Here is a 26,623-nt window from a genome sequence, read left to right as displayed (position 1 = left end):
CTGAGCTCGCCCCCTGACCTCCGATCACCGCTCAGTTAAACAACGTTCGCTCTTGTCAGCGCTGTTGCCTTAGTTTTCACTGTTAGCACCGTTAACCGCGAACCGCCAGCTCAGCCGTTGCCATGTTGAGAACTGTGTGGAGATATACTCTGTGTTTTAAATGTATCACACGTAAGATTGTCTGTAAAGTCTCTATCTATTGCAGAATGAGGTGACACATGCCTTTTACATTTACAGTATTGTGTGTCTGAGTGTCTGTGGCGGCAAACTGGGAAAAATCACAAGCGGTGCACACTGTTTGGATCTCTGAAACATGTGATCCAAAAACACACACGCAATAAAGGCAACAGTTTATCACCACATTTCAAGATTGATATTGAGGCAGCACTTTGTGTGTTGCCCAATATTAAACAAAGAGATGTTACATAGCATTGTATTACTGTAAATTAATTTATACTTTTTTATTTAAAAAAAGAAATAATTTAGCAATATCACCTCGAGAGCTGGAGTTTAGCGACAGGTAACACACAGACATAGTGTGGACAGTGTTTTTATAAAAACAAAAGAAACATGTATATATATATATATATATATATATATATATACACACACATATATATATATAGTAAAAGGCTACTATAGACTCCTGGATAAAGACTGTAGCTGAAGAATAAATGAACCAAGGCTGTTGTTAAATATTAAATAAAAAGTGACAATAATAACTTTGAGATGCAAAGCTATGTTTAACACACTCTGGGTTGACCAGACAAGACAATGCAAAGACAGGGGAAATAGCCCGATTGTTACTGGGGAAAGAAAAGAAAAAAAGGCCGGTGGGAGGGGTACAAAAGGAAATCTGCACCGCCCAGGCTGCTCAAAGTTAGGAAAGTCCTGACATCTCTACATCGGCCACATCTTTGCCCGTGGATTATAAAGCCTACTTCACTCAAGAAAGCACCCCGAGCCGAAAAAGTAAGTTTGGTGGTTCATAACTTTGCTTTAAGTCTCTCTCTTATTGCCACAGGGACGTGTGGTCGGTGTGTACTTCCGGTCTAGGGGGCAGTAATGTAGCCATGCGCTTTCCTCGACCAGTCCGTGTTGTGTCTGTTCTGCAATGATTAGCTCCGCTGGAATAACGGGAGGAAGCTTAGAATTAGATTCGTGAAAATATGGAGTCAAGGACAAAAAGGCCGATGCGTGGCATGGAAGGGATCTACTGTCACATTACTGTTGTGCCTTGTTCATCCCATCCTCTGTCGTTATTACGTGTTTATTGGTGCGCTCGTTTCACCAGTTAAGTCTATTTATGGGTTCGCGTAAAGTACACTTTTAGTGATGATGTTGCGCGTTAAAGAGCGCGTTTCTCTCGCAGTGAGAAAGAAGTGCGCGGAAATAACGTGACTGTTTTCCTTTGGAAGTGCATACACAGTTTACACAGGCTCTTCCTTTCCCTCCATATGAATCATACAACAAGAGCAGTCTCCTCCTTATCTGATCTCGGCATTGTGATATTATTTAAAGAAAGCGATGCCGTCGTGCTTCCTGAAACAGTGCGCCAGAAGCGACTGACCACCAGATAACCCTCGGGTTCAGACCCTCATTGTCCACCAGGAAGGCGACGGCAATTATTTTCGGGTTGTCTCGTGGGGAGGGAGGGGGGATGCGGGGGGGGACATCCTGTCATCTCACTGAAGGAATTTCAAACATTTAAGACGCACTTCCTCCACTGTCAGTGTTGAATAAAAAAAATAAAAAATTGACCAATGTCCTTTTGTGCGCTCTCAATTACTCTGTTGCAATTACTCAATTACAATGCATGATTAAAGGTACATCCCACTTTTTATATTCATGTTTAATACTTATGCCCACACTGTATGCTGCCATGTGACATGGCCTACGATTCATTGGCAGCTGGTCACATCCTTTTCAACCCATCCCATCTCCTCATTGAGTCCCGGCCTCTTTTTTTCCTCTCCCACCTGACCTTTCTGCCTTTTTAAAGACTTGTCTGTTTCCGCAGCCACAGTCACTGCTGCTCCGCCACCAGAAGAGGACTCTTCAGCCTCTGCCCGAGAAGCTCCAGAGACCCAGACTCCACGTCTACCATCATCAACTTCAAATAAGATGGAGGGTCACGTGGCACGATTTGCACTTCTTCTGTGCATCACTGTTGCAGCCTCTGGTAAGTGTTCCAGCTGATATTCAGGGCTTTCAGCATGTATATCTTATGTCACTGGGTTTTAAAACGTGCATCTATTGAAAAGGGTATAACCTCAGACAACAGAGGTGTGGGTTTAGTGGCAGAAATTAATCATGTCCTGTGTTCTTACATAATTTCTTTCTAAAAACTATTATTTCACTATTTTTGTTGTTGTTGTCTTGCACGCTATATCTGCATTTTTACTACCAATTTGTAGTGAGAGCTTATGTGCAAAAAAAATCCTTTGGCTTGAATGATGGTTTATCCTTACAACATAGTAAATACTAAATAATATAGTGATAGTAAACCTCTGATTGATCTTGGGAAGCAGTTGTTTGTAGTTGTTCAGGTTTCAGTGATGAACAATATTTTATTGAAATGTGGCCCAGCCACAAGGCACAGAGAAAGTGGGGCCCTGACACATCTCACATGCTCCTCCTCTGTTGGCCCCCTTCTAACACTCCCTCTACTGGCTGCCTGTGGCGATCCATATCGAATCCAAAACTGTAATCCCTATAAAGTGGCAAAGAGATCAGAAATTATCCTCGTGCCCTCAGGTCAAAAAACAGCCTCATGCTCTGAACAGTGCTCTGCACTGCGGCTTCGGGATGTTTAGGTGTCACTCCCTGCAGTAATCTGGCATCTAGGGTGGCCACATGGCTTCAATAAATAAAACAATGCTAATGAATGTATTCGATTATTACCTTTTTGTAAAATTAATTGAATATAATTATATATATATAATGTATTTTTTAAAATCTTTTTTTTTAGGTAGAACATATTGTTAGAATTATATTAGATATATTATCTTTTCAACCTTATTAATCTTATACTATAGTTTTAGACAAACTGCATCACTATCTGGTGCCAATTGTGATTTAAAAAAACAGCAAAAAAACATATACACTCTGTTCTAAGCAGCTTTTTTAATTGTTCATAATATGTATAGAAGAAAAATGACGCTCACACTCTAAATTCCATAAAAGAAAGCATAATGCACAGTGCCGTGCCAGCAGAAAAGTAGTCTGCATTCACTTTCCAATGATGCACTGGAAGCCGGAACAAACACTTCAGTTCCACATAACCTTTTTCATACCCTGTGCTCATAGACATACACCAGAAAAGTAAACTGGCATTTCCAACTTCCAGCTTTTAAAAGAGGCAAATTGGCCCTCGGAGGCATACATCACTGTTGTGTTCATGTGCCAGAAAAACATGCCTGTTTGCTGACTCTGTGTTCAGGGCTGACCTGTATGTTAAATCACAACATTGCCACGAGTGTTAAACACCCCCTCAACATGAGGCGCTGATGGCAAGGACACAGAGGTATGTGTTGGCCAACTGGCAGACCTATTGAGAGTTGACCTCATGAAGCTTCCACTGTATGGGATCAGTCTCAATTCTGCCGGTAGAGAATTGAACGAGATATTCAGCTGAGCATTAATTGCCTGCGATAAATAGACCTGTATTCGCAATGATTTTCTTAATTTTTTGAAAGAGGTTTCAAGGATTTTCCTTTTCTTCTCTTCCTTTTTCGCTTATTCTTTTTTTTTTTGCAACATCATCTTTAGAAGAAGAGCGAGAGGGAGTCGTGACCCTGTTCTCAGACAGCAGGATGCTCGACTCTCACCCTGTGCACTGAACGTTAAAGCGTTAATAAACACATTGCTGTGACATGTATACATCCCTCTATCTCGGGCATTGTTTATCTGTCGTCATATTATCCAGTATTGCCACATTCATTTGTCAGTTTCTCGGACGTTGTCTCGTGGGTTAGCGCTATTGTTGTGGTTCAACAAATGACGCAGAGACATCAGGTGTGACTCACTGCAGCCAAGAGGATACCAAATCAAATTTGCACGCTCCCAGACTGAGAAAGGTGCTGCAGACTTCACTGAGATTTGAGGTTCGTTTATTTAATAGCATCCTCGCCAGTTGCAAATCAGCGTGGGAGCAGACACGATGTGAAGGTTTCTCAAAATAAGAAGTAAACACAGAAGAAGTGAAAGTAAATAACGAAAATAGCCTGCAGCCTGCAACAAATCCCGTGTCTCTCTTGGCCAGTTGCAGGCATTGGTACGGTGTCTTTCTTGAGCTTCAGCTTTATTTCCTCTGTCAGATCCTCGATATCAGGCTTATTAAATCCTTTTGTGATGTCTGAAGCACAGTTTGAATGTACTGCAGCTACTGCACTCATAATTTAGAAAAACTCAACCCATATCTGCTGTATCTGGAGATATCCTAGATACATAACAGATATCCAGACAGATATCCTAGATACATAACATCTCAGACTGATACATTATACTCTGGCTTTACTGGGTCACTTGGCACGGTATTTATATATTTATATATATATGTCTAAGTCTGAGACGCATACCTTTTTATCTACTTCATTTCCTGAAGCTGGACCCTTAATTCTTCCTCAGAGCAGACCGCTGGCATGTGTTCTGCTGTTCTGCTGTCATGCGTTTATATATTTTTGGAGAAATGCGTTTAATGGCCGATTAATGAAGGAATTGGTGCTGTGCAGTTAAACACCATCGGATCACAATTTTTTGTCCGTGATAGAATACTTCTATGGCGATGGACGTTTCTGCGATACATTTGAAATGTTCCGGCTTGAGTTGTCCTAAGGTCAGCCAATGGAAGTATCGGTACTGTTGCAGCTGCCCCTAGAAAAGGTATCTTCTAAATATTTGACCAATTTTTCAAAATGTAAAGACTCTGTAGTTGAAGGAAATTGCTGGATGGTTCACAGCCTCCTGCTGAAGAATCAGAGTAAAACTGCGGTTATGTGATTACGTCCACCAGATCAACTTCTTAGTTCCAAGAACACTCATTTTCTGTCCGTCCATCTAAAACCACAGAAGAACCCAGAAACAGCTCTAAATTCTACCCTGGAAATTGACACGAGAACCTGTTTTCCATCAGCCCTGGATTATTTATAAAATCGCCCACAGCCTATTTCTTTTTAAATCTAGAAAAGCTCATCCTTTGCTTTTTATTATTAAAATCCCTGATGTGCTGGGATCAGTGAGGCCTTTCTTTCTTGTCTACAGCTCATCAATAATCTCAAGACAGGCTTCTGTCAGACACCAATAAAACAGAGAACATCACACCAGCCTTAGTTTCACTACACTGCCTCCCTTGGAGGTTAATTGTGTTTAAAATGTAGCCGTTTGTTTCGAAGGCCCTCCATGGTCCAGCCTACGGGTTATCTCCGAGCGCCTACGGTACCACAATTTGTCTAAATCCCTTTCGTCATTAAACTGTGGTATTTGTTTGTGCCAAGATAGGTGGTGATGCCTTTGTATTAGGGAAATTAATTATCCCTCCATGTTTATGATAAAAAATGCTCAAGGCTCTTTCCTCCCAGGCTCCAAACTGTGCCTCTTTCATTTGGACGTTACTCTTTTGTTAATCTTGTTTATTTCAGTCTGTTTGTGCACTGCTGCTAGGCTGCTGCAATACTCTCCTGCAACGGTTCTGTTTAAAAGCATTTACAGAATGTATTTAATGTGGCTGTTATAGCCTCAGACAAGGTAATGTTCATCACTTTTACACGCCTCTTGAGGGTAACTTGAGGATTTAGTATTTGTCATGCATAAAGTTGGAGGACAGATTAAAATAGGGAGTAGAGGCAGAGATATTTAGACTTTTAGTGCCATCTGAAAAGTGTCAACAGCTTATTTGACTGGTTCACAGCCATGTTTTTACACCCCCCACACACTCAGGTCGTGACACAAACATCTGTTATGGTCTCCAAATCCAAGCTGAAAATAACCATTTATGACGCCATAACCGGGTGCTGTACCTTCTCAGCTCTATTTCTCCGTCCTCTCGTGTTGGACTGGAGGCAGACACCCCACAGTGACTCACTATCGCAAGACAGAACGGGCTTGGGCTAGCTGGTGTGCTCATTATAGTCGATAACTCTGCAACACGATAGACATTGTGTAAATACTGTTACCATTTCACTTTCTGTTTTTTATGTTTTAAACTAAAATGATGTTCATAGTAACTTCTTTTAAATCACTTCTTAAAACCCATTTTTATAGAACAGCTTTTAAGTAATGTCGTCCTTTTATGCAGATCTTTAGTTCCCCTAATTTAGTTTGTCAGTTTTATATTTACATTTTTTATTTTAATATTTGTATCTTACCATTCTATTTGTTTTTGCCTTGACTCAGATCACTTTGTAAACTTTGTTTTTAAAGGTGCTATATAAATAAAGTGATTATTTTTATTATTATTATATTTTACACGCACACAGTACATGTTGCACCTTTTTATTTTATTTTAAAGGACATCAAGAAGTGGAAGTGCGTTGATTCTGTCTGCCATAGCTGCTCATAACATGATAGTTAGTTGTATATTTCCAGGCCATTTTAGAACTGCAAGCACAATAACCACTTAAGCTGCCTGTAGCAGTTGGAAACAAACAATTATCTATGCATCTGACTGAAGCCTTTGTATTTTGTGATTTTATCCGCTGTGTGCCCGGCGTCTCCTCGTCAGGAAGTAGTGTTGAATATGCCCCTTTAATGTAACAACTTTCCCAGTGGGAGCCAGGCATCACGATGTTAACCATCAGACCTCCTCCTGCATTTTTCTGCCTACCCCAGAGTCTCCCTCCACGGGCTAAAAGAAAAGCACAAAAGTAATTAGCGAGTGGCTGGAGAAGGAGGGAGGGCCGTCTGAAAATGAATCATGGAGAGGGAAAGGGAGCGAGACAGACAGACAGACTGAAAGAGATAACATAATTCATAAAGACTGATTCATGGAGACAGTAAGGGAGTGGGGGGTCACATTTATGTGACTGTCAAAGAGAAGATAAGTGGTTCAGACGAAAGATGTGGGGAAAGTATCTAGGGGATTTAAAAAAAGAAACACAGATAGGAAAAAGGACACGACAGAGATAAAGACTGGGAGATATGGAGACCCAGTTAAATAATGTCAGAAAAAGTGGGAATAAAAGACTAAGTTGTTTTGACGAAAGCTGCAGAAAAAATACTGAACAACCAACGTATGCGTGACAGAAACGAGGTATGTTGGATTTAAAAAACGATGACGAACGTTTCTCGGAAGGCACGCAATACTGGAGTAGGCTTAAAGAAAAAAGAAAAGGAGTCATGTGGCGTTGAAAGTCAAAACAGTCCACTTCCCCCGTTTTACTGCAGTGAGCCAGCGCTGCCTGCCGTCAGACTGGGTGGCAGGGAGACGCGACCACTTGTCGCTGCCTCAGACCGATTTCAATCTGCTCGAATGTTATGCCCCTCCCAAATAACAATCCATTTCTGACTGCCTTGCTTTTCCTCTGTTTGAACATGCAGTGCAAGAGAGCCTCGCGAAGGCTTTGTTCCTCTCTGCTGTTTGTTCCAGCAGGATTTACACCAGCGAACACTTGGCTGTTACTCAAGATAGTTGTAGCATGCAATGTAATACAATACAAGTCATGTTATTTGTGGGAGAATTTAAAGACAAAAACACAATTTGATAGCATTTTATGTAAAAATGACATATTTTACAGTATTTTTTATTGTTTGTATTATTATATTTGTATAAAATAAAAAATAAATTAAAACAATCAGATACACAAAAGTAACTCTGATTATAATATATACTTTTAAAGATTTTTGTTGTTAATATTATTTATGAAACATTTATTATTGCAAGGTAATTTTATTTATATAAAAAATAAAAAAGCTAAAAACAATAATCCTTTTATACGGTAGTGTCTAGTCTAACTCTACTGTCTGTTATATTCTAAATATAGCTCCACTATTGCTTTAATAGTCATGCCTGCTTTTAAATATTTTAAGCACAGAACGACTTTAGTATCTATGACAAGGTTGGAAATCTATAATGCTCATCATTATAGATCTTTAAGGCTCTTTGCTGTGTTACCGTGTAACTACAACGTCTTGCGCCTTCTCGTCCGACGCTTCTCTTTATGCAGTGGCATGACCACTGAATGGCTCATTAGTGGTGGGCGAGATAAACGCCTCGACAGCATGGCGACCACTTCTTCATATCAACACGCCGGCTGTCTGTCCAGATAAGGCATGGCAATATCTACTGTTATCTCTCGGTCTGTCTACCCATGGTCAACCCTGGGGTTTGCACAAACACAGGAAATGTACCTGGACAGAAAACGCTTGGTGGCTCAGCCGATTCACCTACGACTTAAAGTCAACACAAAGTTCAGCTTTCGATGTCGGGGGAGGGTTGCATTTATATCATATGTCTTCGTTTCCTGAAAACTGTATTCACTAGTGATTTTGATTAATCAGGGTATTGTTATGCTGGGCAGAATCGGGCCCTTCATCTATGAACAAAATGTTCTCAGCTCAAATGTCAGCTCAAATGCTTCATGTCATGTTTTTGCACGAACCGAGGGTCCTTTGCTTTTAACCTTTTCTTTTGGCCTAGAAGACATTTTGGCAAATCACAAAATAGCATTTTAGAGCATGCTTGTTACATTTTCGTGAGAGAGTATACTATATTTTTCTGCATACCTTGATTTCTCAAGTGGTCAGCCATCTAAAGCCATTTCCTGTTGATTCAGGTGCAACACCGGTCAATCTGTATTTAGAGAGCTTGTGTGTGTGTGCGTGTGTGTGTGCTGTGAGGGAACGAATCCTCACGGGATTTGGACACTGAATCTTGTCATTTCCTCATATTTCTGTAACATGTATGTTGTGACTATATGTGACTCAAAGCAAAAGCCTCGAGACATCTGACAGATTATTTTAATCTGCTCATGTACTGTAACAACAAGTTACAGTCAAAGTGTGGATACTTAATATTTTCACAGACGCTGGAGGGAATAAAGTTACAGTTTAACAACTCTCCCCAGTCCAGACACTTACATCAGTTATATAGTCAAAATGATATCATAAACTTGAAGGCGTCTGACATTTCGCTAAAATAATTTAAAACCGTTATGTTCTTTGAGGCCAAATAGCATTTTTGTGACCAAAATATAAAAAATACAAAATAAAAGTGCTTCTTTTACATGTTTTTTGTCCGGTGTGATCGTATTGATGTAAAATACATCTATCCCCCAGATAGCCACTCTACTCATGTATTTTTCATTTTAGAGCTTTACCCTAGGATCCTGGATTGTACTTTTAACTTTCAATATGTTTATAAAAACAACAGAGCCTTCATTACTAAGTCACCCTCCTATCGGAAAACATCAATATTTTCTGGCAAAAATGAGTCAAGAAAAACAAGCTAATCTCTGTTGGTTCTCAATGAAGCTTATGTTGTGCAACGCTACATCAATCTTGAATGATTGGGGGCAACCACTGTGCAATGAATCTCCAAAGCTTCAATCTGCTCTGGTTGCATGCAGTTAGCATGAAACTAAATTACTCTGTCTATCCACCAATTAACACTCAGTTGATTAATTGTGTTTTGCTACTGCTCTCTCAGTGTCGTGGGGGAGGGCGACAAACTATGAGTGAATGGAAAAGACTCGCTCTGCACGGTAACTGATGGTGTCTGGAATATAACGGGACACCTGAGACAATGTTGGAGAATCAACTTAAAAATGATGGCATGTATTTCATATCTGCAGCTGCTGCTTGCTCAGAGTAACCACAATCCATACGATCAGATGTGTCTGCAACAAAGAAGAAGGAATTCCTAATTACTAGCGGCAGACGGGCTTTAAAGTGAGTGAGTGAACAACGGAGGAAGTGAGCCATAGACCCTCCATACGCCGCTGTTGGACTTGTTGTTCCCGCCGGCTTCCGACAACGATGAGACAACGGACGAATGGCTCCCAGAGGTGTAAACAGAGCGAGTGTGAAGACAGGCTGTCTCCAGACCCGCTATCACATCCTCCAGCAAACACTGGACGCAGGCACTTGGCACACACACAAAGTATTTGGCCATTATACTGACACGACTAATCAGCACACTTTTTGGGGATAGAATTTCAGGACTTAGGAGAGGGAGGTGAGATGCTAAGGAAGCATGAGTATGTGTATATGTGTGTGTGTGGTATGGAGTGTGTAGTGTGTAGTATGCAGGGGTGAGAGGCCAGGGGACAGTGCCTGCCCCTGCAGAGCACTGATAAGGGGTTGTTTACCTTCCTGTGGATGGTCAGGCCTCGATCTGCAGTTGCGGAAACGCCGGGACAATAGGTGTGTGTGTGTGTGTGTGTATGTGTGTGTGTGTGTGTGCGCGTGTGTGGCCTTGGAGCTCCCCTTTCCCTCTCCGACAAACTCTGATAGGACCGCTGACCCCTCCCTCCCCCTCTCCCCATCACAACCGACCCTGGACACAAACAGTTTACCCTACCCCGAGGGACCAGGGGAGACAGTTGGTCTTGACGTTGTCTGCCAGTCAGCCCCCCCCCCCCCGCCCCCCGCCTCTCTAAGCCATGCACTGTAGCCTCAAGTACTATTACCGAAGTCCTCCTTTTGCATCTAAACTCTCAAGCAGTTGGTGCACTTTTTACACAGTGACTTACAATCCGGGGAGGCGGGAAAGACAGGACATGAAATCAAGTGTGTCTGCCTGCTTGCCCGAGGTAAGTGGAAAGCCAGCTGGTTGTTGGGCCGCAGGTACTCAATCCCCTGAATCTAAATCAACATTTCGTTGTGATAGAAATTTCAGGCCACGCCACTGCCTGTCAGTACTCTGCAATGTCGGCTCAGCACGGAGACTCAGAGTTGATTCAACACGGGCAGGCAGATCTTTAATTTACAGGCTGGCGAACAGAAACAACACAGCCAGTAGCAATAACAACTAACCACGCACAACATGTCCACCAAATCCATTTCTTCATTTCGGAAAAAAATTATTTTTTCAAGAAGATACTTCTTCTTTCTGGTTATCACCCCGATTATCATAGTTCATTCATTTCTACATTTAGATGAGGTCAATTTCATTTCTGCTGAGACGCTGACACTCAAAACAAGAAGTGATAATTTCGTCAGATATGCAGTCCCGATGAAAAATGAACTGTTGGTGCTTCTTCTTTTTTTGTGCAAAAGTTTTAGACAGTCAGGAGCCACAGTGTTCCATTTCCCAGAAATACAGCATGACTTCTAAATTATTTAATGTTATTTATTCATGTTTTTTCATAGACAAGTTGCTTGTGTGGTGAAATGGTGCCCATGTAAATGAGTGGAGCGACAACAATTTAATCTCCTCTCTTAAGGCGTTCTGTCATCACAAATGCAAGTCCATTTACAATTTACCACTCCACTCGTAGCCACTCTAGGTTTTCCTGCTCGCGTCTCTCCACTTTCTCTCCACTTGCAGTAAGTGGAACCACATTCCAGTTTGGTTGGATGGGTTGAAACAGATTGATTTATTTCCCAATCACCATAATGTTAACACAGTGTGCCACAATGTGTTGAATGCTACCCTAATGCCTCAATGAGCGCCCACATTATGACGACTCATTTCCCAGAGCAATTATAATAATATAATGTAATTTAGTCCACCTCACTGGGAAAAATACATGTTCTTTTTAGCATTCAAGAACACTACTTAACATTTGTAGCAAATGTTCTAATGATTGGATTCTCAGTCAATCATTGTGTTCCTCAAAAGTGTTTTAAAGAAGTTTTGCGCAGCAGCAGAATGGTGTATACAGTGGGTATTATAACAGTATTACAATACATGTGATATTTCAGTTTTTCTTTTTTAATGAATTTGCAAACATTTCTACATTCATGAGAAATAAAATTAACTTTTTTGATTTTAGTAAATGGCTGCAATGAAACAAAGAGTGAAACATTTAAAGGGGTCTGAATACTTTCCGTAGCCACACTCAAAGAAATGACTCATTGGATGAACTCAATTAAATTGTTGGCAGGTTTTCCATCCAATAATTATATGCAACTCCAACTCAAATTTAGCACATCAGTACAATAAAATGTAATTAAGTTAGTCCAACTCATTTGTATCAAATACATCTCAAATAAAATAACGATATTCATTAAATTAAATTAATTTGTGTTTGTCCAACTCAAAATAGAAACTAACTAACAAACAAACAAAATATGCAAACTCCACACAAAAGGAACACCCTGACTGGGAATTGAACCCACGGCCCTCTGGCTGTGAGGCGACAGTGCTATAGCCACTACACCACCGCACAACCCTGAAAGTGTCTTCACCTCATGCAAACAACTGATTTTCAGCTGGCGCATGCGCAAAGGGTAGTCCTCAATGAAACGCATTTATTTTGAGTTGATATGTGCACCATCTAACCTAAATAAATCTAATAAATGAAAGTATTCCTATATTTTGTGTTACACCCATTCAATATAAATATCTTCATTTTGTAATTGATTTATTTAAATGTATCAACCAATATTTAAATGTGTCACCTCGAAGAAGGGCTTGAATCGTTTTTGTGAGTGTAACCTAAATAAATCTAATAAATGAAAGTATTCCTATATTTTGTGTTACACCCATTCAATATAAATATCTTCGTTTTGTAATTGATTTATTTAAATGTATCAAACAATATTTAAATGTGTCACCTCGAAGAAGGGCTTGAATCGTTTTTGTGAGTGTAACCTAAATAAATCTAATAAATGAAAGTATTCCTATATTTTGTGTTACACCCATTAAATATAAATATCTTCGTTTTGGAATTGATTTATTTAAATGTATCAAACAATATTTAAATGTGTCACCTCTAAGAAGGGCTTGAATCGTTTTTTTGAGTGCACTGTATGTGTCATGACGGGTGCTTTTAGGGACTTAAAATGTGTTTGTGTTCAAACACTTATTAGAAAATGCAGAAGAAGATAAAGAAATACTATTCAGGGCTACTTTGACACCTACGAATGGTAAGCCATCTCTAAGTCTCCAGTAACGGTCACAGTACAGACACTGGCCCCAGTGCAGTTATGTTGAGCTCTGCATAATTATACAGGAAGTGAAACTTGATTCAGGAGGTTCAGGTTGTCCCCCTGTAGGAAGGTTTTAATTAATTGACGATGCTTTAATTTAAATCTGGAGACGATGTAGAAAACACTTGTATGCACACATGGACACTCCTTAACTGTGATGTTGTTGTCAGGCTAGCTGCAGGCTAGCTGCAATCTATACATTCTTTCTAGTTCTGTCCAGCCCACAAAAGAAATAACCATAATTCATCAAATGTTACGGCCGTGTCAAGCTCAACTTGTGAGTCTCAGCTCTAGACCGGACTCAACTGTATCTGTGGAAGTATCGTGCCGAGTCAATTGTAATTAATTAAAGTTAATTGCCAGCAGTAGCCCGGCTGTTCACACCAGGAGTGCATTATTCCACATCATTCAACAAGCGTTTCTGCTCCTCTGTAGTTTTCTATAGAGCTAATCTCTCTCTCTCTCTCTCTCTCACTCTGCCTCTCTCTCTCTCTGCTTGTACGCGTATGTGTGTCTTCTCATCTGGTTTGACACAGTGACACTGAAAAATATGTGGAATTATGTAGTTAAAAAAACACATTGAAAACGGCAGTTTCTCTGTCTATTTTCTGGTAAATATAGTAGTTTATCAGTGTTTTCTGCCCAAATTTGCCCAACGCGTGCATATAAAAATGACCAGACACAAAAACTATTGCTTAAAATAGCGAGCCAGACGCGGAGCTCAACTTCTCTGAAAATGATGGCCCTTCCGATCTCAGTACACTCCCCAAGACACAGTATGTGTCTGAAGCACAACGTTAACTCGAACTGGCTTACCTCCAGTTAAAATACAATAAAGTACAACTGAAACTGACAACGTACAGCGACCTGACACAACGCAGCATGTTGAGCTAAACTTAACAAAGTCAGCGTTCAGAGGGATGGAAACAGAACAAGTTCCTGTCAAGCTCATCCTGAGATGCCCCAACATGGTCACAGAAGAGCACAATTGAACACATGGAAAACGGATGTTGCTTATTTGTGAACTAGTCTCCTATCTTCTTCTGGAATACCCTTGGGGTCTGGAAACAGAGAGCAGTGAGGCCCGGTACGTGTGAAGCTACTAGATGGGAGATTTTGTTTTAATCTATATTCTGGTTAGTTGTGGCCATAGAGCGCTGCAGACAACCAGGGGAATGCTGAGGCCATTTCAAAGTACATTGTAAGTTGTTCCTCGCGCCCAGATATTGGCGAGGTCTAACAAAATGTGCTTTCTCCAAAATGCAATCAGCCAATTGGCCATCATAGATTTTGGCTGCAGACTCGTTGGTCCTAATCTTATATGCATTCGATCAGCTTGCTATGATAATGTTTGACGTTAAATCTGTTTGATAGACATTAGGTCTGTTAATTTGGCGACGTAGTCTTGTTATTATGGTAATTGTCAGCAGTCTATTCAGGCAGACACATTCATTGATACCTATTTAATGAAATTTGCATCAAGAATTAAAGCGAATTTAGGGTCAAATGTGATAATAGGCACTTTTCATGAAATTAGGTTATTTCCTGTCTTCCCTAATGCGCCCTAATGGTTTTCCACTCACATCTCCCCCTCATACCGAACATCTAAATGGAAATCATCAACATTCATAAACATGTCTTCTCATGGAATGGGAAACGGGGGGTGGGGGGGTGGGGGACTGATAAAAGTAGACGACTAGGACAGGGAATGGAATGGCTCTTCTATACCTCATTTACCAGCAAACCGCTTAGAGAGGCCATCGGCATTTCCTGGTTCAAGAGGGCAAAATTAATGTTCTTCATATCCTATGGTGACTTGTAAAAAAAAGATAGACCAGTGTCGCATGCATGCACGTACGCACGCACACACACACACACACACACACACACACACACACACACACACACACACACACACACACACACACACACACACACACACACACACACACACACACACACACACACACACACAGACACTCACAGCCTCATGCAATCAGTGTGATTTATACCAAGACCGCTTGGGCGACAGTCATGGGCTGTTGAATCTGTCACAGCAGAACAAGAGAGAAATAACTTTATGGATGTGGATATGGAGCAACAGACATTAACACAGAGGGCCAGAATACCAGGAAACCAGCCTTGACCTCTAGGGTGAGGGAGGGAAAAAGAGATTTCAAGGGAACATGGATGGCTCTCCATCTCGACTTGCTAGAAAAGCTGCAGTCCAAAACTGAGCGGACTAAGAAACGGTGAAGAAGTTGTTTCAGGAATGACGAAGCCCCCCCCCCCCTCAACCCTGAATAGACACACATGTGTACTGGATTTGACAATTAAAGAAAACACTGTGGTATGATTACTCCCCCAGAAAAATCAGAACAATATAAGATTTTAATGAGACACAAACAAAAGATGTATAATCTTTCTAAAATTGACATAATGTGATCAATTTAATATGATATATCATCAGCAGCTTTTTTCTCATCAGTGATAATAGGGGTCAGAGATATTATGAACAAATACATGGATTGAACAAATAGAGTCTATAACGCCAATATCAGTTAAATGTGCGTACAACAAACAACAGGAGAAAGAGTTGATTATGTAACACGTTCTAGCATCCTCTATTCTTACCTCTATTCATCGCATTTATCGCTTTCTATCCCATTTAATTTATATCTCCATCCATTCTCCTCCAACCAGGGTCTTTGATTAGTGCTGCTTCTAAATAAGGCACATCCTGTTGAGCTATTGAACGTTGCAATTTCCTTTTCACCCTTTCCCCTCGATTCCCGTTTCCTTCTCATCTCACTTGCACCACATCTCCTCCCGGAGGGATTCGGGCTTGCTGGGTGAACATACCAAATACATCACGGACGTCAGTGGAGAGATATGTCATGCAGCATTTGCTTACTAAATTAGTTCTATCTGTTATGCTATCAGTCTGGCTTGCTTTAATGCTTCAGCGGCAGCTGTTTTGGGGGTGATTGACTCATGCATAGTGGATGCTTAGACATATATTGCTTATATTCATCTTACTGAAGATATGCTTATCTAAGGCTTAAGCGCAGGACAGAGTAGTGCTGACTGATCCACTCCATCGTGAAGTTGGGAGGCTTTAAGGCCTCGTCCTGACAAGTCCATCCAGACTGGAGACTATGGCAGCCACCAAGGCTAGAAGGCCTCAGGACTCCCACAATGCCCCAGTCAGACCATTGACCATTCCATCTCTAATCAGCAAGAGGAGGGAGACCGCTGAACCCCAGCACTGTATTCTCCCCCGTTCTTCTAGAAGAAAGGCACAGTTTGCTGGAGAATATTTTGAACGTACCTTATTGGGACAAGTTAGAGGGAGCGTGTACACATGAATACTCACATTAAGGACAAAACAGAACACACACACACACACAGGACAGGTCAAACACCAGGCATTTATACCCAACCTCATCCATGACCGCGCAGCCTCGGCTCAATTAATTCAGCTTCCAGAGACGCGGATGCCCAGGTTAAACAGCAGGCGCACAGCAGAGAGCAGAGCGAGCAGGCCTGATGGATGACTGCAGCTCGGTATCCTGACACGCCTGATAAACGCGAACCGGCTTAAACAATGTAGTCCCACCCACACATTTAACATCCATACTCTGAGACCAGGACATAGCTTTCAGTATGACCAATAACACATGAAGCCTCTCTCTGACAAGGAATCTGTTGCATTGCTTTGTTCATCTATCTTTTAAATAATGGTCTTGATTCAGATGTTATCTCCATGTCCAAATATGGCAGGTTTGTGTTGTGGATAGTCATAATCTTGCATTGCTTGGTAATTGACACACACAGGACTGGATAATGTTGGAGGCGAGAGATTATTTAGTGGAACCTGATTATATGGATTATTATTATGTTGATCTGCACTTCACACATTTCATTTACTTACACTACACACATACACACACTTTGCATTTTGCACACTGTCTATATTTAATATTTTAATATTTAATTTAATTTGTCATTAGTATTGTATTGTGTATTATGTATGCATATATGTTGTATAGATACATATATATTTTATTTTATATTTTACTTTGTATACTTCTTGTATACATCTTTATCTTTCATCCCTGTTTTTTATATTTTATTTTTTATTCTTGTGTGTTTAGTTTATTGGTGCTGCTACTGTTCCCCTTGGGGATTAATAAAGTACATATCTATCTATCTATCTATACTTCGCCACCTAACCATTTATATTTGATTTCTTTCAGAATCAAGTCCGATGTGTGATCCAATGGAGGTCAATGCCAACCCATGGGTTTACATGAGTGAGATTCGAATCGGCTGTTGGACCAGCTTCATCAGAGAGGACATGGCAGAGGTCCACATCCTTAACCTGAACTTTGCCGCCTCGGTAAGCATGTCAAGGTTATACAAATGAGTGCTAATTATATATATGGAAAGAAGTGTAAAATGTGACTGGCAGTGAGTACAATGTTAGATGCTATGCTAGTAAAATAGCTATATTCAGAAGGCGAAAACAAAACCCGCTCTGGAGACCAGATGACAGTTGAAAAGCTTTGCAAGAGAAGTTAACAGTTTAAAAGGCGACTCAAATCAACACCATAGCTATCTGTCAAGCTGACAACACGGCTGCCTTGTCATTGGAGTCCAATACCGCGGTCCGTCCTGGGTATGTTGTCATCCGCTAATTCATCATCCTTTAGAGTGGACAGTCCAATTTGTCAAGTTCAGTCACACCTACAGTAAAATGAAGATGCAGTGTGCCGGTCCAAGAATCAGATAAATGAGACGGGTCCGTCATTGTTACAGGTAATCAGTTAAAAGTGTATATAGAAATTACCATGGCTGAACTCCATTTAGCCTCTCTGGTCTCAGGATGACTGCATTTTCCATGCTGGTTCACTGTTGCATGCTGGTTAATGTTATTGTTGTACATTTTAATGTTGCTGTTGTACAAACTCTAACCCGTGGATAAATATGCACAAAAATGATTCTTCCCATACTCTCAAAAGTAAACGACACACACTCTGTGTCCACTTTTCAGACAAATAACTAACTAACCCTTAATGGATGCCAGACATGTCGGACACATTGTGTTTCCTTGCATGACATTTTTATATTTGTACACTAAACAGACTGCAATTTTTTTTTAGTTAAGCATCACAAACCGTACTTGCAGATAGTGTATTGTCATTTAAAAAAAACTTTTAGCCTTAGGGAATGACACCAGAAAGAAACTCTTGCAAACTTTTAATCTATACGTTGTTATTGCTGCACCAGAGTCCATTTTTCACTGTCCAACATTGTCGGTCAGCTAACATTAGTCATTTCTTTATCAGTGTGCTCTGTTTGTTTGCCTCTTCTGGTTGTTCTCAGAGTTTGTTATGTCGTACTTTCACATAACTTGTGTTAAGCAACTGCAGCTTATTTATTGGCAGTGTCTTTATTTTACACTCTGTTGGCCATGCTTTCCCATTTAGTGGTGAGTATGAGAAGGGAAGCAGATGTCAGACAGTATATGCAGGCAATACAATGCCAGCCTGAATCCATCACCTCTATAAAACTAATAAAATCACTCACGGTCCTTTCGTCAGTTGCTTCTAGGGAAGCTTTAGAGAATCCTGTCATAATGCTTCTCTTCAGGGACACCGTCACCCGTAAGATACGCTGATTCCTTCATTCATTCTTTTAGATCTTACGATTGAGGACACAAAGTTTCACTTGTATGTTATGTCATCAATATAAGTGTCTTCATCAATATAGCTAGTGAGCCTCACAGATGCTCGTAAGATATGTTTCTTTACTTTTATTTTGTAAGTGTGCTAACATTGTGCAATAATAAGATAGTTGTTGCCTCAGTGAGGGTTATTGACATACATGTTGCTGAACTATTTTGGCAAGTATTTAGTCCCATTGCAGCATATTCAACGTACTGAGAATAAGGATAACAAGCTGCTTGATGACGAAACAGATTAAAGCATAATAGGAGGGAAACACTAGTCATATCATTAGGGCTTAAACGTAACACCAGACAAATCGTCTTTTGTGAGAGAGTAAGACAAGTCAAAATTCATTTGAAAGATTATTTTGTACAACAAATTGTCTTAAAATACTGTAAATTCATGTGGGTTTTGTGGGAGTTCACAACACAAAATGTAGCTTGTGGTGTGTGTGTGCGTGATGCTATGGACCGGTGTGCAGCGTTTGCACATCGCTTGTGGGACTGCGAGTGCACGTTTTATCAAATGAAATAAGGAAGTGGACACACGATCCACTAACAGACCTCTTATCTGCTCTGGACTGTCTGCTTAGGACAGATTCTTCTTGTAAACGCACAAGAATGGAGGACGTCTTCATCGCTTGACAAACTGCCCGGTCAGTTGGGAGGTTTGCTCTTGCCTCCCATTTCTTCGTCCTTTCAATATTCTTATCACTTTCTTCCCCATCTCTTTTGTGTTTCATACTGATTTACAACCTGCCAGAGACGGTTGACTCTCACAGTTTGACCGCACAGAGAATTATAGAGGGAGTATCAGGGGCCTGCAAAAAGACCAGGCCAATTCATAGGGAGGAGCTGCTTGCTCAGGGCCCATTGATGTCACACTGGCTCGGGTAGTCAGGGTCTTGGCACCGGGCCGAGACTACACCAACGGAGCCAATTGAAGTTAAGGGAGTGAGCCAAAAGAATAACTGGAAACTGCATCAGCAAAGGTCCTTCAAAAAGGCTCTCTCTTGAAAAATAGAAAAAAGTCTTTAAAATAAAACAATTGTATCTTGAAAGCACAGGAAGAAAAGTAGAAAACTGAGTGATCAGGGGTCAGCAGCAGTCATGATTCAGAGAATGAAAGTCACAAATGGATGAAGGGGGTTGAACCTAGTCGGAGAGACAATGAAGCTCATTAGAAAGGAGTATTTAAGGAAAGCACCTCTGTGTTATCTCCGTTTGAAGCACAATGAAATCCACAGGAAATGCCATTCATTTATTTCTCATGTACGTGCCACGCGATTCAGGTAAAAAGGAAGTTGTTATTTTCCTACAATTCAAAGTCTCTGACTGTGATACGTGATATAACTACTGTCCCTCTTATGTTCCTTCTCTCCTCAAGGCAAACAGGTTATATTATTTGTGTGATAAGACTTTCCATTTTCAGTGTCCTTTTTTGGTACAAAATGTTAAAACGATAAAAATAACAAGTCTACAACTCTCAGTGATTTCTTCTCTTAAAAAGCACTAGCTCCTCTACACTCGCAAACACACCCTCAGGAACCCTACACAGCGGACTGACCCTGCATAATACTAATACCCCTACCGTGAGATCTGACTTACTGACTTATCAGAAGGTATCTTTTCTTATTTTTAAATGATCCTGAACCCTTGTCCTCTTAGAGACCGAGAGATTCCAGTGCCCCATTTGGTGTATTTAAAAAAAGTTGTGTGTGTGTGTGTGAGATGACAGATCCCTCAATCCACTGCACTGTGCGAGCCGCTCTTTGAAATGGGTTTTGCTCACTGGCAATTTGTTGTTGGTCGCCTCAGACCTAATTTTTTTCTGTATGGGTCTGAAAATTACCATAACTCAAGGCTGAGCTCATCACAATTCTTTCGGATCGAGCTCTGGAAACATCAGCTAGCAAGTAAATACATTTTATATTAGGTATTCACACTGTTTCCCCTGCATGCTCATTATCTCCCCAGCAGGCCCCGGCTTTGAAAACAATCTACCTTCAAATAAACAGAATAAAGTATTTGGTGTCAAACGGCATCACAGATGGACCAAAGCAGACAATTGTACTTATGAATACTACATTTCCACAAAATCCTCACACCGGAGAGGTCTTTCCAAGCTTTTTTGAAGCTGCTGTTCATTTCTAATGCATCGAGTCATACAATTGCACAGATTTCATATCCATGACTATTTCAGTTTTCTAAACCCAATTGTCTCTGGGGCTATTATAGAAGTAAAAGTAATTAGAACCAGGATTTATTGGAATAAAATCAGTCTTGGAAGAAAAAAACAAAACTCTAAATTCAGACATATTATTCCACAGAAAAAAAGGTTTACTCACCACCACTTACATCCATAACATTCAGTAGTAGCAGCAGCTTTACCCGATGCAGACGTGGAGCTTGATAATTAGGGCTGATTCAGTGACTGTGGTGGTGATTAGCGAATCACATCGCTTTTGTGTTGCCCTCAGCTGAAAATATGGTTAATTAGGTACTACATTATGTGTTACATTATGTTAATGAGGTGTTATAAACAGTATATAACTACGTGTGGGAGTACCCTGGGTTGCAAGAAATACAAAAATTAATAATAAGACGACTGTGCAATCATGTTCAATCCTTTTGCGTGACACAGTAGGTATCATTATTATTAATGTTATGGCATATTCTTATTATAACTAGAGTATCATCACACTATTTTTCACACTTTTAATGATACAAAGATATACACCATATAAAAAAATGCTCATCGCACATAAGGTAAATAATGGATTTTATTGGTTTCTTCTACCTTGTGGACTGATGTAAGAATAGAACCACACTGCATAACCTCATTAATGTCTGTGTACACACAGAGGAAGACAGCGAAGACAGCTTCCTGTCTGTCTACAGGCCCTGCTCAAATGACTGGCACTGCTTTTTCTGGAGAGATGCATGTGTTGACATTTAATAGTTGCAAAAACAAGAATAATTGTCATATCCCAAACTGATTTTTGCAAAAAAAAAGGACAGCACTGGAATCAAACGTGTGTCGAATTAAACTCAAGTTGGAATTATTTTTAAACTTGGTGCCACTCAAGTTGAGGTCTTATTTATTGGCACTGCATGTTAGATGGGGAGGCTTGCAGATCGAGGTAGAATAGCTACCTACTCTTTTATGCAGAACAATAAATGCTGGCTCAGGGATACATACGGTCACATTCATAGCTATAGAATGCTTAAAGGTACAGTGTGTAGGAACTGTTGGCATCTAGCTGTGTTGGTGACAATTGCAACTTACTGAACTGCGGTAACGTGAGCCGCAAAGTGCAAAACCATGGTAACAAAGTTCAGTTCAATCAAAGGCCGTCCCACGACACTCTGAAGTCTGACGACGGCTGGCAGGATAATTGTTTTGCAATCTGCGGTTTGTCTGTTCCGGACTCCTGTTAAAACGTGGCGATGAAGAGAAAAGCCGTTCCCTGTGTAGATATGAAGGGCTCATTCTAAGCTAATGAAAACACAACAATCCGCAATTTCATGACATTTTTTTACCTCTGCAGTAAAGTTTCGTGAAATATAAACACAATTAAAATGGTGTCAATCATGTGTATGTAGTTACCCAGACTGCACAGCTGAATTAAATCCAGCACCGTGCTGAATGAAAACACAGTTAACAATTGTTTGAGACATTTTATAAAGTTTTTTGCTTTGACTTCTCTTTTAAACACTGCATGGTACTGCACGGTACGCTTGCATATGACTCATTACAGGCAGTGCAATAGTTCACATATGGATGGCTTCACAGTGTGAGTGAATATTTATGCCAATTGATTATTTTGTTGTCTTCCTCATCAGTCCCAGTGTTCCACCTGGAGATTAAAACTACTGCCACACGTTCTCTGCCTTCAACGCAATCATACACTCCAAAGTACTGGCTTTCACAAAGCATTAGAAGTAATCGTCTCAAAATCACCCTCGAGCAGCGTTGGATTTACAGCTAAATAGGTGGCACTGTAAACATGTAATGTGTGAGGTGCATTGGGATTACCTTAAAAGTAACTGAGTTGGAATATGTTGCTTTCTTTTCTCCTCTCAGGATTCCAAGATGTTCTCTCTCCAGATGACCAATGCCAAGCCGATGAACCTCATCCTCACCTCCCCGGACACGGCCTACGGTCATTACATCCTCAACACCGACGTTAACGTTTATGTGAGTGGTGTCTTTTTGCTTTTCCGCATCATCGGCAGTAAGGTGGTGCTGACAGCTGGGTGGATGTGTGCGGAGCTCTCGTCATGGAGGGGAAGATAAAATGCTGATCGTGCAACATGAAACTACATTTCATTCACTCTGCGACTCTGTTGTTCCGGAGGAATGTGCTAAGTAATCATGAGAAATTAAGTGTGGTTTTTTCGGTATTGTATCATTTAAAAAATGTCTCCAGATTGACTTCCGTCTCGTGCCAGATGTTCGGCATACTGTCAAGCTGCTACAGCTGTGCATCTTTTTGGAGAGAGCAGTTTAGGAGAGACAATGAACCATGTTGGTTTTCTATAGACATATTCCCCAGTCGCTGCTCTGCACGAAGCAGTTTGTGTTTTTTGAGTTTTTATTATCCACACTATAAATCCGTAAGACAAGTGGCCAGCAACAAGAGGGGCTGATGGCATCGGCTATAAAATTAATGTTCCAATAAAATTGGAGATTCCGACTTTTACACACTGTCCGCAGATTATATCTGTGAATTAAATCCAGGCAGGCGAGGAAAACTACTTTTATTCAGCTGCTTGAGTATCTACTCAAACTGGAGAATAATACTGTTTTGGAGGAAATGTGTTGCAGCGGTTTTCACAGATTGATTGTTGAAGTGTGTCAAAACTATTTTTGTTATTAAATTGTAATTGGTGATGAACCTAACGAGGTGAATCCATCACAAAAGTCTTGTTATTGAAACAAGCCACTGAAGGCTTCAATTAGATTTTGAGGGAAACGTCTTCTTCGGATATGTCACACTCGTTTATTACCAAAATAAATAACCAGACAAGGAATTATATTAAAAGGGACATAAGTGTCCAAAGAAATGGCGTTGCCTCAAACTGGACTATTAATTCTAAGTATGTATAAGTGACAGACCTTTTTTTATTTGTCTTTATGAAAAATATTGAATATATTCACTTTTAGTGGCAACATGGAACTAACTTTCTGGAGAGGAGGAATTGTATCCTCACACAAACTTGTAACAACTTTTATTGAACCAATATTTAAACTGTGTTGCATCTAGATGTATTAAATTACACATAATTTAGAGGTTCCATGTGCTGTTTTGTTCCACATTACATGTACTCGTGTCAGATTCTTATGTCAAAGTTGCACTCTGATATAAATGTGTTTCTTATTTTAGAGGCAGTCACTGGTGTCAGTTTACATTAGTAAAGCATGACAAGTTGAATTGAGATTCAAGAATGCGATGGAAGTTTCTTCATCTTCTTTTCACAAACTGACACTATAATTGCGTTATCTTGGATTGTTCAATTAAAGTTGTCAGGATAATTAAGAGATGACAGGCGACTGCCAAACGTTCACCTTCTAAAAGATAGAAAGCACTTACATTCACAATTCGTCTTTCATGACGTTGTCGCTGATTGTTTGTCTGCCATGTTTTTGCACTTTTATTTTTGCCCTTATGAGTGCTCATAAGTGCAAATCAGTTCGTCATCATGTCGGAGCTTTCCTCCCGGACATGAATGCATCACTTGTCAGAACCATCACTTTTGAACCGTTTCAGCAGGACACACAAAGAACCTTTCACGCTGACAGATGACGATGAATTCATGATTACTGTGTTTATTACTTAGCCAATACATCAATGGGACATGAATTAAAACTACCGGACAGACAAAATATAAAAAGCTATATTTTTGTAAAATGACCAGCAGTATCGTATATCATTAGCAAATGTATATACAGTATATAACAGGTCTAACCCTTAAAATTATAACACAGAAATACATTAAATACAAATCTGAGCTGACCAATCAGGGGGATGACATATTTACAGGAAGGTCTCCAGTTACTGATACGCTGACAGCCGTGTGATACCACACGCTGTGTCATGTCCTGTCGAGAGCCTGGACAGCAGTGGCTGGCTACAGGATGTTTTTCGTGGGATGAGCAGCATCACTGGGGGATAATAGTGTTTTACTGCAGATTGCAGTGTCAGAGAAACAGCATCTGTTCTGCGTCTGAGTACGTCACCGGCTTGACAGCTTGGCTCAGCGTCACATTTGCAGCTTTCGTTGGCCTTCAAACGCTTGACTCAGTGCGCAGTTGTTGGGGGGGGGGGGGAAATGGAAAGAAAATGTACGGCACAATTTGTCTCTATACTGTATATGTCGTGAGACTTTATATTTAATTATTGGTCCCAAAAGCAAGTTTTTCCCCTGCATTTCACACATTACGCTGTCGAATATACTTACCTAGGATATGCTAATTTCAATTCAATACATAATCTTTTTCGGAAGAATCTAAGATATTGAGCCTGGCATTGAAAACTCATCCCGAGGCTGACTGGTGGGAAAGAAGTATCAGTAGAATTTTTTTTAAAATCCTGTTGACAGAGATGTACTTTCTTCTCAAAACATATTTGTATTCCCTGAACTTTACTGTGCGCCTGCACAATATCAAGTCGGCTTCACAGAGACTAATCTGAGTTGAATTCCGCTGTTATCATTAACACGTTTGCCATTGTTATTTCCTTCCCCAGCCTGGTTCTCTCGTGGCTGCTTTCCCCCTCTTTTATTTTCCCTTCACACTGTTTTTGATCTCGCGTCAATCAAATATTCATGTAGAAAGACCAGTAACTCCCTCAGGCTAACTTGGTTTTCTCTATTTGTTTCTGTCTCGCTTTGTGACGCACGTACACACACACACACACACACACACACACACACATGCACACGCACACCACACACACACACATACATGCACACACAGTAGACAGGCAAGGCAGGGGTTTTCATTATTTAAACAAGCATACTCTTACTTTATAAACATTAACATGCTGATTTACAGAAAATACAATTCTTTTTAAGATAAAGTGAGCATCAGGGATTACATAATTAAGAGGTACAGCACATATACAGATCTTTGTTTTCGACCGCAGCCTTAGGTCCTTTGAAGAAGATGAGGACACAATCTGTTGACCACATCTTAATTATTGAGTACATTATGTCTATGTGTCTAGAAGCCGACTGTCGACAGTCTATAATCATGAAAAGCTTAATGTAAGTGATTTCCCATTTGCCCAGACAAGGAAACAGCAGTGTCTAGTCGCTGGGATGGATGTATATATTTATACCTTGTATGGAGCTAGATTCCAGCCGACTATGATGACGCACAAAGCTAAAAAAGGTCCCATTTCCTGGCCCCAGTCAGGAAGCAAAGGAAAGACCATGGCTCCAACGGGGTTGTGCAACTGGGCTTGTGGACACTTAACCATAATAAACATTTTTTTTTACCAGCACCCAGCTCAAAGAATAGAGGGAGAGTTGGGTGGAGAGTAAAACACTCTTATATATATATATATATATATTAGGGCTGTCAATCGATTAAATTTTTTTTACTAATTAATCGCACATTTTGAAATTCATTAATCGCTATTAAAAGTTTTTTTTTCTTCTAAAGACTAAATCTTCTAAATGAACGAGTAATCCCTTCAGAGAGGGTGTATTTTAGACACTTGTTTAATTGTATTCTTTTTTAAAGACAAAACTTCAAACAGACCTGTGTTTTCAAAGAGGCTCCTACTTATA

General features: G+C 40.3%; 1 protein-coding gene across 2 annotated transcripts in view; it reads left to right on the top strand.

The window, feature by feature from the left end:
- The first annotated feature begins 889 nt into the window (after positions 1-889).
- Positions 890-26,623, top strand: part of eng (endoglin) — a 39,796-nt gene continuing 14,062 nt past the window's right edge. Inside the window, exons 1-4 of one of the 2 annotated variants that reach the window (XM_056432816.1) lie at positions 890-972; positions 2,027-2,182; positions 17,352-17,494; positions 22,911-23,024. In XM_056432816.1, coding sequence (XP_056288791.1) covers positions 2,125-2,182; positions 17,352-17,494; positions 22,911-23,024 — 315 coding nt within the window. In that variant the 5' untranslated portion in view covers positions 890-972; positions 2,027-2,124. Of the gene's footprint in view, positions 973-2,020; positions 2,183-17,351; positions 17,495-22,910; positions 23,025-26,623 lie in introns of both variants that reach the window. The other variant, XM_056432815.1, reaches the window with a different exon arrangement.

The sequence above is a fragment of the Pseudoliparis swirei genome, chromosome 15, assembly GCF_029220125.1.
Source record: "Pseudoliparis swirei isolate HS2019 ecotype Mariana Trench chromosome 15, NWPU_hadal_v1, whole genome shotgun sequence".
NCBI classification, from domain to species: Eukaryota; Metazoa; Chordata; class Actinopteri; order Perciformes; family Liparidae; genus Pseudoliparis; species Pseudoliparis swirei.
Note: the sequence above shows the minus strand (reverse complement) of the source record. Positions and strands in the feature narration are given on the sequence as shown.